General features: G+C 40.6%; 1 protein-coding gene across 2 annotated transcripts in view; it reads right to left on the minus strand.

The window, feature by feature from the left end:
• DYM (dymeclin) overlaps positions 1 to 13285 on the minus strand; it is a 280176-nt gene that overhangs the window by 223227 nt on the left and 43664 nt on the right. For both annotated transcript variants that reach the window (XM_037165106.2, XM_037165105.2), the window contains exons 4-5: positions 10440 to 10533; positions 9329 to 9462 (exon numbers count right to left, since the gene is read on the minus strand). In XM_037165106.2, the coding sequence (XP_037021001.1) occupies positions 9329 to 9462; positions 10440 to 10533 (228 nt within the window). The remainder of the gene's footprint in view (positions 1 to 9328; positions 9463 to 10439; positions 10534 to 13285) is intronic.

Genomic DNA, 13285 nt, shown 5'->3' on the forward strand with positions numbered 1-13285 from the left:
TTCAAAACACTGGTGATCAGGATGCTCAAAGAACTCACTGAATATGGTAAAAACATAAGAGAACAAATGAAGGTTACACTATGCGAAATAAAGAAAAATCTATAAGGAGCCAACAGAGGAGAGGAAGAAGCCAAGAATCAAATCAACGATTTAGAATACAAGGAAGGAAAAAGCATTCGATTAGAAATACAGAAAGAAAAAAAATTCAAAAAAATGAGGATAGGCTTAGGAACCTCTAGGACAACTTTAAACATACTGACATCTAAATTATAGGGGTGCCAGAAGGAGAAGAGGAAAAGCAAGAAATTGAAAACTTATTTTAAAACATAAGGAAAGAAAACTACTCTAATTTGTCAATGGAAATAGACATACATGTCCAGGATGTGCAGAGTCCCAAACATGTTGAACCCAAAGAAAACCACACCAAAATATATCAAATTAAAATGACAAAATTTAAAGATGAGATAATCTTAAAAGCAGCAAGAGAAAAGGAGAGATTTACTTATGAAGGAGTTCCCATAAGACTATCAGCTGATTTCTCAAAGGAAACTTTGCAGGCAAGAAGGGACTGGCAAGAAGTATTCAAAGCGATGAAAAGCAAGGACTACAACTATCCATCAGTAATACTTTGCTGTATTACTCTACCCAGCAAAGCTATCATTTAGAATGGAAGGGCCAAATTATGACCGTGGCCAAGTTTATAGCTGAGTCAATTAAAGAGTATTTTCACAACTTTGTTATCAATTTAACATAATAGTGAAAATAATAAAAAATATATATTTCATACAAGTAAAAATTAACACATTAAGGTCAAAACTCTAGCAAAATAAAGACAAAAGGATAAATAACTTCCAGCTGAAAACTCTGACAACTTCCATTTACTTTAAGAAAATAAAGACAAATCCTGCGAAATACCATATGCTTGTTTCTGGGCTAATCTAGAAGCAAATAACTGTGTACTAAGTATAGAGTGACAAGATTTGACTGCTTACCAGGTCTGACATTAAGCAAGTCACTCATACTGTGTTACTGTCCAAGCAGTATTTATATCGTTCAGCTTTCAGATGAAGATAAATATCTTTCTTCGTTCCAATAAAAACAAGTAAATATAATGTCATCTGCCAACGATTATAGCAAAACACTCACGCATTTCTCACAAGAAGGATGATATTAAAAGTCCTTGAAATCTGAATGACACAGCAAATTGAGTTTGAGCACAGGACCTTGCAGAAAGTCAGTGTGTTTGTGGCGAAGTTTACAACCTAGTTTTATCTCAAAAAAAAATTTAAATTGACTTTATAGCTCCAGTCAAACGCCTTAGTATTTTAAGCTGTAGCTTCTGGAGATAATGTTAACAGTGAACACTTACTGAGAACTCCACCCGTGGAGGTACATGGCGCTACTTCATCCCCTTTAGCTTACATTAATCCTGACGATAGCTATCGAGGAGTAAGTACAATCATCACCACTTTACAGATGAAGAATCAAGGCCCAGAGAGATCAGTGTACTTACAGTGAACAGCAGAGCCCAGACTGAACCCAAATCCAGACTCCCAAAGGAAGAAAAAGAAAAATCTAATGAATTATTTTTAAAAACCTGGTCTATACAAAGTTGGGGGGAAATCCAGTCAACCAACCATGTTTCACTGAAGATCCTAAATACAACCCCCTAGCATATGAGTACTATGAGCTACATTAGAGGAGAAATTTGAAATACCACGTATTAGTTTATACATTGAGGTGATATATTATACATTCACTCTCCAATTTAGAAGTAATTTCAAACAGTGAATAAATATAAACTATTATTCTGACTATCATGTATCACAAGGTCACTGAAATCCCACCCCTATTCCTATGGTTCTCTCATTCTAAAGCCCTAACCCAGCTTCTCTGATCTCTATGAGCATCACCAGAGAAAGGAGCAGAGAAAGACCACTGGTATTCACGGTCTAGCACAGCTCTTAAAATCTACAGCTGAAACTAAGCTTCGGGCCCTGTTCTTTCTATCCAGCACCTGTTCAGTACCAAATGCTAAGACACCACATTCTCATTTCAGACTTAGACCCAGGACCAGAGAATAGCAGAATAATATCATAATCAAATGTCTTCCATCAGAGTGGGAGGGGAAGAGAGGGAGAAAAGATTTAAAAAGAAAAACATTCACTTGAAGAAGGGGAAAAAACAGCACTGATAGAAAACAAAGTAGCCAGAAAAAAGAAACACTACGGTCATTTAAATCCGGTTACATGTAGTTATTAAAAGAAGTACTAACAGAGAACGAATCTTTGTTGTTTCCTTTACATTAACGAAGTCAAGCTGTCAGCTTCTCAGTGCTGCCCAACACCACACCGCGCCAACACAAGTACTAAAAACTCCATCAAAAAAGAACAGAGTTCTACTCCAAAAACAAGTTAACAGTGTGCCTGAAAAATTTAGAGCAAAATGATTTCTTTAAAATGGAAGGCACACAGCTAGGTTACATTTGCTATAAATATACTCAGAAATCCATAGTGGTATCTATGGATAGTGGAATCGGTTTTACTTGTGGAATATTGGACTTACTATTCTACATTAAAAATCATATTTAAACTTCTAATTAGCAAATTCAAATATGCCTCTATACATTAATCATATATTAAGGAAAAACAAGTGGATTCCCTCTTTTCTAAAAATATTGATCTACATTTTAATGCATTACAACATTTATAAGCCTGTGTTCCAAACCATTCCAATAAAATCTGCAGTAATTCTGGTTGCCTGCTATAATGGTGGTTGAACAGAAACATTTCTAATTATCCTCAAGGATAATACAGTCTACCACATTTCATTATAAAAAGTGCCTAATAGTAAGTTTAATTGATTTTATTCCACTGGTAATATAAAAGAAAAGGAGAGGAGAGAGAGATCACTGGTTACATGACGAAAGAACAATTCAGGAGCTCCTAGGAGCACATTATTTTTCTGCAAAGACAGACTGTAGTCCTATACGTTAAGTATTCTAAAGGAGTAAGTCCATGGTTTCTTTTTTCTGAGTCACATTTTTCAGCTATCGGGGTTTGGGGGGGCATTACTCACCTATAATTAATGAAATTAAACGGTTAAGTCTTATATGAAGACAAAAATAAACAAGAAACAGAAACCCTCGTCCCCTACCACACACTTTCGGATGTACCCCTGAGCTACAGCCTGCCCGGCCCCCGGGGACTAGCTTCAGGAAGGAGAACAGTGAAGCCCTGCAGCCACGCGAGCCAAGCACCTGGCCACGGGCACAATCACAGCTGGCTGCCAAGGAGAGTCACCTCTGTCACGTTAGTAAAATGAATACACCACGAGCTTTGAAACTCCAGAGCTTCAAAAGGTTTTAAGTCAGAGGGGGATGGAAAGAAAACTGGCTGTGTCTTAGAGAGGAATGACTATGGATCCTTAGTAATTTTCCCACAATTTCCTCTCTCATATTTTCTTCTTCTGTTCCCATCTCTCCTGCACGTGCCAGCCGTGTGGGATGCATGGCCCTCCATCCCCTGCCAGAGGGAGGCAAACTCTGATGGAAGCTCCGCGCAGCTGGGTGCAGCCTAGCAAACGGCAGGTCCGCCTGGAGGGTTCCCAGCCGTTTTATTGAGGGACAAGCAAATGTCAGTAAGTCTCCTCCTTGTTTTTTTTATAATGTTTTAATTTTTCACTTACAGTTGACATACAATACTATATTAGTTTCAGGTGTACAACCCAGTGATTGGACATTATATAACTTACAAAGGGATCACCCCAAGAAATCAATCTGACACCACGCAGTTACTATCATTTTGCTGACTGTATTCCCTATGCTGTACTTTATATCCCCATGACTACTCTGTACCTACCAATTTGTATCAGGTTGATCTAAGTCCATTACATTTATTTTGTACGATGGCTCTAGTAGCACTTTGTTGTCTCTAGAGACCCCGGAAGATTTAGAACAGTGGCAGTCCTCCTAAATATTTTCCCTTTGTAAAAAAAAAAAAGCAGCATGTATTTGTTTTCTGATTTTGCAAAGGCCATTTTTTTGGCTGGCCAAAAAGTTTGTTACATTTTTTTCCATACAGTGGTTCTATTAGTGCTTAGTTGTCTTTAGCGTCATTCAAGACAATTTTGTTAGATTATATTGTGACACCTGTCATATCAGCGTGCATTTAAAAACAATCAAAACTGGTGAATTTTTGTGAAGCCACTTTAATATTGAAGATGTTAGAAAATATACATTTTTGGTATGCTATGCTTTATTATTTCAAGGAAGGTAAAAATACAACTGAAATACAAAAAAAAGATTTGTGCAGTGTATGGAGAAGGTTCTGTGACTGATCAAATGTGTCAAAAGTAGTTTGTGAAGTTGCTTGGTACTACTGACATTTTGGCCAAATAATTCTTTGCTGTGGGTCTAATGCATTAGAAGATGTTTAGCAGCACCCTGGCCTCTACCCACCAGAAGCCAGTAGTGGGAGATAGCCAACATACTCAAAATATCCAAATCAATTAAGTTACTGATGAAAATGAAAAACGTGTCTTTTATTTTATGGAAAAAAATGTAACAGACTTTTTGGCCAACCCAATACTTTTTTTTTTTTTACATTTTATTTATTTATCTTTAGAGGGGAAGGGAAGGAGAAAGGGAGAGAAATATCAATGAATGGTTGCCTCTTGTGTGTCCCCTGCTGGGAACTGGCCTGCAACCCAGGAATGTGCCCTGACTGGGAATCAAACCCCGATCCTTTGGTTTGCAAGCCTGCGCTCAATCCACTGAGCTATACCAGCCAGGGCCCAACCCAATACTTCTTAATCCCTTCATCTCTTTCACCCAGGTCCCCAATGCCCCCCCCCACCTCTGGCAACTCCCAGTTCTCTCTCTGTGTCCATGAGTCTGTCTTGATTCTGTTTGTTCGTTTATTTTGTTCTTTGGATTACACATATCAGTGAAATCATATGGTATTTGTCTTTCTCTGACTGACTTGCTTCACTGAGCATACTATCCTCTAGGTCCATCCATACTGTCACAAATGTAAAGATTCCGCTCTTTTTTATGGCCAACTAATATTCCAGCGTATACATGCACCACAGTTTTTTTCATCCACTCATCTACTGATGGGCACTTGGGTTGCTCCCACAACATGGCTATTATAAATAACGCTACAGTGAACATAAAGGTGCACATATTCCTTTGAATTCGTGTTTTGGGTTTCTGAATAGACACTCCTCCATAGAGTACACACTGAAGGCCAATAGACACGTGAAGAGATGCTCAATGTCACTAATCATCAGAGAAACACAAACTAAAACCACAGTGAGGCATCATCATACCTGTCGGAATGGCTATTACCAACAAATCTTCCTTGTTTTTCATTTATTTTCTCCAGATGGGCATCCACTAACTTCCTGGAGGGCAAGGGAGTGGGGTGAGTAAAACTCTGGGGCCTGGAGTCTAGAAGCCAAGACAAGACCTCTCACCCTTCGTTCGCAGCCTTTGTGCCTACGGAGCCCGTTTCTCAGTGCGCCGCGCCCGTCTCTGTGCCCGAGAGCCGGTGCAGGAAAGCCCCGTACAGAGTGCACACAGACTCCAGTACCAGACTGGGAGGGACGGTCTCCTGACCACGCCCGGCACAACAGAGGGTCCTAGCATCTCACTGCTTCTTTCAGTCCATCCTCTTGGTTGCCTGCCTCTGGACACACCTGCTACTTCCAACGCCTAGGCCTTTTCAGGGTCCTGAGGAAAGAATTGGCTCTTTTCTGGCATTTAGCTTTCAGCTTTCACTGATCAGTTAAGTTCATCATTAGTCAATTTTCCGACTTGCAAAATGTTGTTAACATAGTATTCCCCTTCTTCCTCTTCAACCTAGTAATAAATTCAGAACTTTCATTAGTCCCTTACTGATTATTTTATTGGGGTTTCAGGAGAAAGCAAAGATAATAGGCTACACTGAACACACTATGCTTGAGAACAAGCCCCACAAAATATTTTTTAAATAAATTTATATTGAACTATTTTACACCAGGGAAATACAGTTAAGCAAGCCTTTTACCTGGACTTGACAAGTCCCTAGTTTCTGTTTTCTGCAAAAGCCGTGCTAACCAGTTACTGCGCGCCTCGGGCCGTGGGCCTGGCTCCCACGGCTCCCGCCAGATGCCCTGCCTCCGCTCCCCACTCGCTCCCCACGGCTGCCTGCCCAGGAGCACGGCGGTACACTCTTGCAAAGCAAACCTATTCTCCCCCCCAACACCCCGCCCTGTGCTCCCGATCCATATGCCTCCTCTTAGGACCTTCCTTTCAGCTTATTTCTCCCCCTTTTATCACTTCTGTCTTCACTCAATCTCCACAGGCTTCTTCCCTCATTTAAAAAATTAAAAAACATTTGAAAAGAAACTGTAATTGCCTTCTACTGGCAGTAGAGTGGCATTATTACTCCAAAGGTCCCTCCTGTACAAAACAACTAGTTCTTGGCTAAAATATACTTTTCCGTGCATTCATGGGCTTCCAGAAAGTAAAAGAAATCTCCAAGGGCCAGCACCATAACCGAAAAGAACCACCAGTGAACAAACCTTGGCCTGTATCCAGAGAAAAACACTGAGCGGCAGGCGAACTCCGAGGGAGGGGGGACCCCGAGGAAGAGGGCCAGCACGGAGCCGACGTGGGGAGACCGAGCCTTCCGCGGTGGCATGGAGAGAAGCGACCCTGAGGTGCCACATTAACTGCTGAGTGAGGATGAAGCGGCCTCGTCCCTTACCTGGGGCCTCGTATTAGGATGAAACAAAGCTCACAATCAACGTCATCAAATAGGAAACAAACCAACGTAAGTGTCTGCAGAAATCCACAGCAGGTCTGGTCCCCTGAGGGCTTAAAATATTGTATAGGGTGGGGCAAAAGTAGGTCTCCAGTTGCGAGTACACGAAACGGACTTTATTCTTGTATTATTACTTATTAAATATTGTATTGTGTTTCCGTATGAACAGCTGTAAACCTCTTTTGCCCTGACCCCTGTTATGTGATAAAAAATGTAAAGAAGTATCAGTCATTGCCTTGGCAGGAATGGGGCATAATCCCAAGAGAGGAAAGGCAACCTCGCACTGATGGCAAAAGGAAAGGGGAAAGATTCTGTGGCGCTTCTTAGTTTGCCCGGGGCGGGCTTTGTCCCCGCCGACTCTTCTCAAAGAGGTGGAACAGTGGGAAGAGCTTTCTTCACGTAAACACGAATTCTCCCTAGCAAACCCTCTACTACCACCTTACACAGAGCCTACGGGGAAATGTTCACATATGAAATCCTCGCAAACTGAAAGCTTGTTGAGAGTCGCATCACCCTCATAAAGATGGCTCCCGACTACGCCAACGAGATTCATTCGATCACAGAAGTCCCACATGACTGGAATAAACAACAGAATCAGTACGCTGTACCCACTCAACAACCTTAAAATGCCTCAGTTGATTTTGCTCAACTGTTTCTCTACTTCTGTCAATTCGACCTTCAAACGACCTGTACCACTGTATGTATCTATCCCTAAGTAGTCCTTCACACACCTCATTCAGATATTCATCTACTGTCAGCTGATAAATGGATGTTTTCACCTACTGCAGAGTAAGGTTCCATATTTTCCCGTTCAACAGTATCTCTGTAATCATTTAACTGCATCTCACTTTCGTAACTTGTAAAAAGACATCAGCAGAAAATACAGAAAAGGCTTATACTATGCAATAAGAAGTAGAAGCCCCAAACTAACAACACGTAAGGCTGAGATGAAAAGAACCACGTATGTCGAGAACAGCAAGTCTTTAACCTTAAAAAGATTACCACTGGACTGAAGCTGGGGGGCCGACAGGAAGCTCAGCTGTACAGAAAAAAGAACCACATTCAGAGAAAATGTACAAAACCCTGACTGCGAACTGCACGAGAGGACGGTGTGTCAGTGCACAGACAGAACCATTGGGCCTCACCGATGGCTCCTCCGGTGCGACAGCCACCCTGGCAATGTGCTCACGGTGAAAAGGATGTCCTGTTTATGCTGCCTCTGCACCAGGCCGCCCAGGATGTTCGCCCACCATGCTTCTCAAGCTGGAATACGAGTCGGGAGGGCAGGTACCAAGAGAGTTCTGGGAAGACATCTGCCCTCCCCCCAAAATACAGCGTATCCTCTAATGCGTCAATTTACTCAATAAGTGATAAAAACCAATTTTATGTCAAAATAAATGATGATGTGTTAAATAAACATATAATATATGCACAATTTTATAACAACGCCAAACAGAATGTTAAGTGTGCAGGTGCTGCTTGGACGACCCTCTTAGGCCCCCGGGGATAAACATTCCCTCCACTGTTGCTGCTGGAACTTCCTGGAGAGGTCTGCAGGGAACTATGTTTTGGCCTGTTTGTCCCACAAAAACAAGGCCCAGCACAAGCAAAACTAACACATGCAAGACACAATTCGATTAAAAGTTCTATCTTTTTCAACATTGTCACAGTAGGAAATTAAACATTTTCATGTCTTCAACTCAAAATCAGTGTCTAAGGCTCTAGGTAGGGAAGAAAACCTAGTGAGGGCAAACCTAGTGTTTTTTAAAATGAACGCAGGAAACTCAGGGCAATACTGCCTTTGCCCTCAGAAAGACAGGAGATACACTTTAAGGGGAATACATGCAAAACCCTGAATTCCCCATATTTCAGTTGTTAATAATCCCATTCTCTTCTTTTAATGCTAAGACATGAAACACGAGCAGGTGATTGTGAAAACTACAGGCCCTCTTAACTGCTAGCAAAAAAAAAAAAATCTCTGCAATATCAGGAGAAAACAGTAACCTTTTCCTGTATCTTTAAAAAGGATGACAAACAGCAGCATCAGAAAACTGTCCTTGAAAAAGCTATTTCTGATCAAGTGGCCCCAAAGACAGCCAGACTCAGAGACCGTCATTATACCCTAGGACAGTGCCTTTAATACTCACAAATCTACAATTCTGATCAGCTGTCTCACTTAATGAGGTACTGCCCTAGTGATAATATTTAAACTGACATCTGTTTCCTGAAAGGAATACTTGTGATTTTTTTTATTTTCCATATGCATGGAAGTCAAAATAAATAAAAGTCTCAATCCTACCAGCTTCTTTATTTAAAAAAAAAAAAGGAGAAAAATTGAGAGCCTTGGCTCTTCTGTTTAAACTGACAGGGGAAGAAAGAGTGGCAGTGTCAGCTTATTTAAGAATGAAAATTATAAGGAAAAATGGAATTTTCAAAATTATACTTTTACTCCTGAAACTGTATGCTTATGGGCTGGCTACACATGCCATCTCCAGAACATCTTCAAAGGCAATACTTACTGTAACTGCCAGGAGATCTATCTTCGTAAGTGAAATGAAGAAGTAACTCCTCCTCTGACATCTCACAAATGAACACTTTCAGCAAATAGCAAATAATAAACAGAGCGTTGTGTGTCTGCCAGATGAAGATGTGACTGGAAAGGGAAGACCAAAGCCACGCAAGAGTCAGTATTTAATCGTCAGCACGATCCACTTACTTCTGGTTCACGACTTCTTCATGCTGTCTCAGTCACTTTGCCCATTCTGTCTGAGGTATCAGATCAATGTCCCTGTCTTTTAATGGATCATCCACCAGTGACAGCTATTGGAGTTTAATTCCTATTTCATTCTATGTATTTTACATACAGAGTCAACCTAATAAAAACACTTCCTTTAGGCATGACTGCTCTTTGTTCTGAACTTATTGCTGTCCCACATACAGGCAATTCAAAGAAAAGAAAGCTAACAAAATTAAAAATATAGAGTACCATAAAGAGAATATATGCAAATACACAACCAAAATTTTAAATGTGGGATCACTGGTAGTATAGCACAATATCTGCTATCTGTGTTAATGACTGTGAACTCACACATTTTAATTGGACTTAATATAATTTGTTTGAAGGCTGGGCAATGAACGGTCTTTTATAAGAGCTAGCCAGAAAAAAAGAAAAGCCCAAATGCATAAAGGTTAGCTTCCCATTGCATCTAGTATAAAACTACATTTAATCTGAACCTTCTTTCGTTTATTATGAAAGAAATTAAGAAAATACACAGGGAATGAAATAATAAACTTCAGTCATTATTTAAACTAGATATGACCAACAGAGATAATGGGCAGTAATTACCTTTTTAGTACTAAGTACATCACTATTAATCTTCTTAAAAAATATATTCCTAAAGATTATCTAAAATAATCTTGATGCTGAAATCGAACAGATTCCAGAATTTGTCATCTCACTCCAATGACCTGGAGAGCAAAGTAAAACCTCTCTTTTACTTTTTCCCCGTGATGATAAGGGGAATTTCTTTATGCTTTTAAAGGACCACCATCATAATAGATTTCTACCCATAGATGAAGAATACTCACACTGTTAATTATGTAAGAACATGACTTAATCAGCCAACTTACTTCTGACATTCTGCTGAAAGTTTTAGTTCTTTGGTTCTAGAAAGGAAGACCTTAATTAACGCACCAAGGTTTCCTGTTCGAGGATTGTTTTCAACTGCAAAAGAAAAAAAGATTTTAAAAAGTTAACATTAAGAACTAAAATCAAAGTGAGCGTATCGGAACATTTATAAAGCCACATGTCAAACTGAAGTCACTCATGGACCAACCTTATTGTCAGTAAGCAATGGGAAAAACTGCTGGTTGCTTGTAATCGTTTCTAAACAAAAACTAATATACAAGATGAACTGACAGAAACAGTAGGAGAAAGTAGCCACCTCGCCTGAGAATTCAAAATTGCAAAGAAAAGACGTGACAGAGAACACACACACACACAATTTACATATACACCATTTTCTCCAGAAAAGCAGATGTTAAAAAAACTCAAAAACTGATCATCTATATCCCCAGTATATGAAATATAATAAACCATAAAGATTAAAACTGCTCAGATAATCCCAAATTATTCTCATATAAAATAGAAAAGATACATAAAGAAAGCAATGTGGTCAGTGGAGAGCTATTTGACCAGGCAAAATTGTGAAGAATTTGTTGAAAAATTCTTTAAGTTTAAAAGGTGGGCATTTCAGCAAAGCCAACCTGAAGAACTGAGAGAAGACTACTGGGAATTCGAAGATCTGGCTTCTAGACCCAAGCCTATAGTAATGGAATACTGAACCGCAGACCAGTTATTTGCTCCTTCCCCTCCACTTGCTCATCTGTAGAAGAAACACAGCTAGCATATAGTGCACAGTACACACTATATGTTTTACACGCGTGGCCTACTTTAATCCTCAGACTCCGCAGTGGCATAAGCACCTTGGCTCTAAACTACACCATCCCAGCCCCCTCCCCGTAATCAAGGAATCAGAGTTTAGGAAAGTATAATGTTCTGCCAGGCTGCAGAGCAAGACACAGGTCAACCTGCCTGGGCCGCAGGATGCCCGGATACCTGGTTAAAGCTTATTTCTGAGAGTGTCGGGGAGAGCGTCTCTGCACTTGAACTGGTCGGAGTCCTGAGTAAAGCGACTGGCATCCCCGCTGAAGGCCCAAAGAGAGCGTCCGAGGCAGGCTGAATGACCTCTCTCTGCCTGACTGCCGGGCCAAAACTCTGGTCTTCTCCTGCCCTTGGACTGGGGCTTTCAACACTAGCTCTCCGGGTGCTCGGGCCTTTGGATGAGGACTGGAATTTGTTAACACCGTTAACTTTCCTGGGTCCCCCAGCGGGCAGACAAAAGGTGGTGGGACTGCTTGGCCCTCACCGTCTGTGAGCCAATTCCCTGTAGTAAGTTTCATGTAGATATATAGCTACAGACCCACCTTATGGACTCTATGGATTCTGTTTCGCTAGAGAACCCTGGCTCATAAAGTATAAATGCACAGAAGTTAACAATTTGTCCTAAGAGAAACTATTTAGTCATTTCACTGATGGAAGGAAAAGAAGCCCAGAAAAACCAAGTATTGGGACCAAAGTCAACAATATGTCAGTGACGAATGCCCAATCTTTTCACTTTAACAATGGTTTTCTGACCGTGAGATTCTAGAATTATAGGTATTTGTTTCACTTCCGAAGTGTTTGTAACCATTTTGAAAACCAGAAATGCAAACACACACACTGGCTAGGAGAATTCATTTTTATGCAGATCTGAGAATTATGCTTTTGCGGCCATTTCTATACTTAATACCTAAATGTCTATGACAAAGATATAAAAAGATGGAGTTCTCCAGAATTTTCTAAATCCAGGTCTGCACAAATCCAGGTCGTGTACTTTTGAAAACATGCACACGAGCATAAGTACGCCACCCCAGCACACCTGCTTTGTGCTCAGCAACCGTCAAGCCAACTCAGGCCTATCTGTTGGGTGTGTGTTCCGGTCACAGCCTGAGTGTTAATCTAACTGGGTAACTTTCTCATTGCAACAACAGCTGTGGCGCCTTGCTGTTACATGCATGGTCCCTGGACTAGCGGCAACAGCATCATCTGGGAGCTGGTTGGAAGTGCAGAACCCCCGGTCCACCCACACCGAGGTTTCCAGTGCTTTTCAAAGTATCACGTGCACTTAAATCACAAGGCACTAACATTAAGCTTAAGTTCTGATCCTGCTCATGTGAAGTGAGACCTGAGACTGTGTCACTCACAGCCTCTTAAGTAAAGCCCCTCGCTCCTGGTGGCAAGGTGAAACCTGTGCTATAAATTAGGGCAGTTCTGGCCATTGTTAAGAATGGGTGTGTGGCTATATTTTAGATATCATTACGGTTTCTCTCAAATAAAAATTTCCTATTTTCAAGCTTTGGGTTTAGTTAATGAAATACTATCCTGAGATTGCAGGATACACTGTTTCAAGAAAACTGTTAATGTTCGCAAGTGCATCAGTGTGTAAATTAACATTATGTAGCTACTGTAAATCAAAACAAAATACTGAAACAAAGTCTTGAGACTGATAAAATTCAGAATCCCACCTTCGCAATCTTGTGTTCATTCAACGGCCCCTTTATTACTAAATTCCTTTATCATCTTTTTGACTATAAATGGTTAGCTATTTTAAAAAACAAAACAAAAAAACTGTATTTGGAGGAAAAAAGAGACTACTAGATTGATGGAACGAAAGCTCTGTGCACATTCGTTCGGCATGTACTCACTGAGCTGCTGAGAGGTGCGCGGCCCTGCTGCAGGTGAAGGAAAACACTTACAAATAGAACTCCCTGTCTTAACAGAGCTGACACTCTAAGTCAGTTACGTTTCCTGACTAAGCTTCTGGGCAACATGCACATAGGACAATAAATTAATAAAAGTAAGTATGCACAATGAC

This window comes from Artibeus jamaicensis, unplaced genomic scaffold (assembly GCF_021234435.1).
Source record: "Artibeus jamaicensis isolate MK-2021 breed Jamaican fruit bat unplaced genomic scaffold, CSHL_Jam_final contig_354, whole genome shotgun sequence".
NCBI classification, from domain to species: Eukaryota; Metazoa; Chordata; class Mammalia; order Chiroptera; family Phyllostomidae; genus Artibeus; species Artibeus jamaicensis.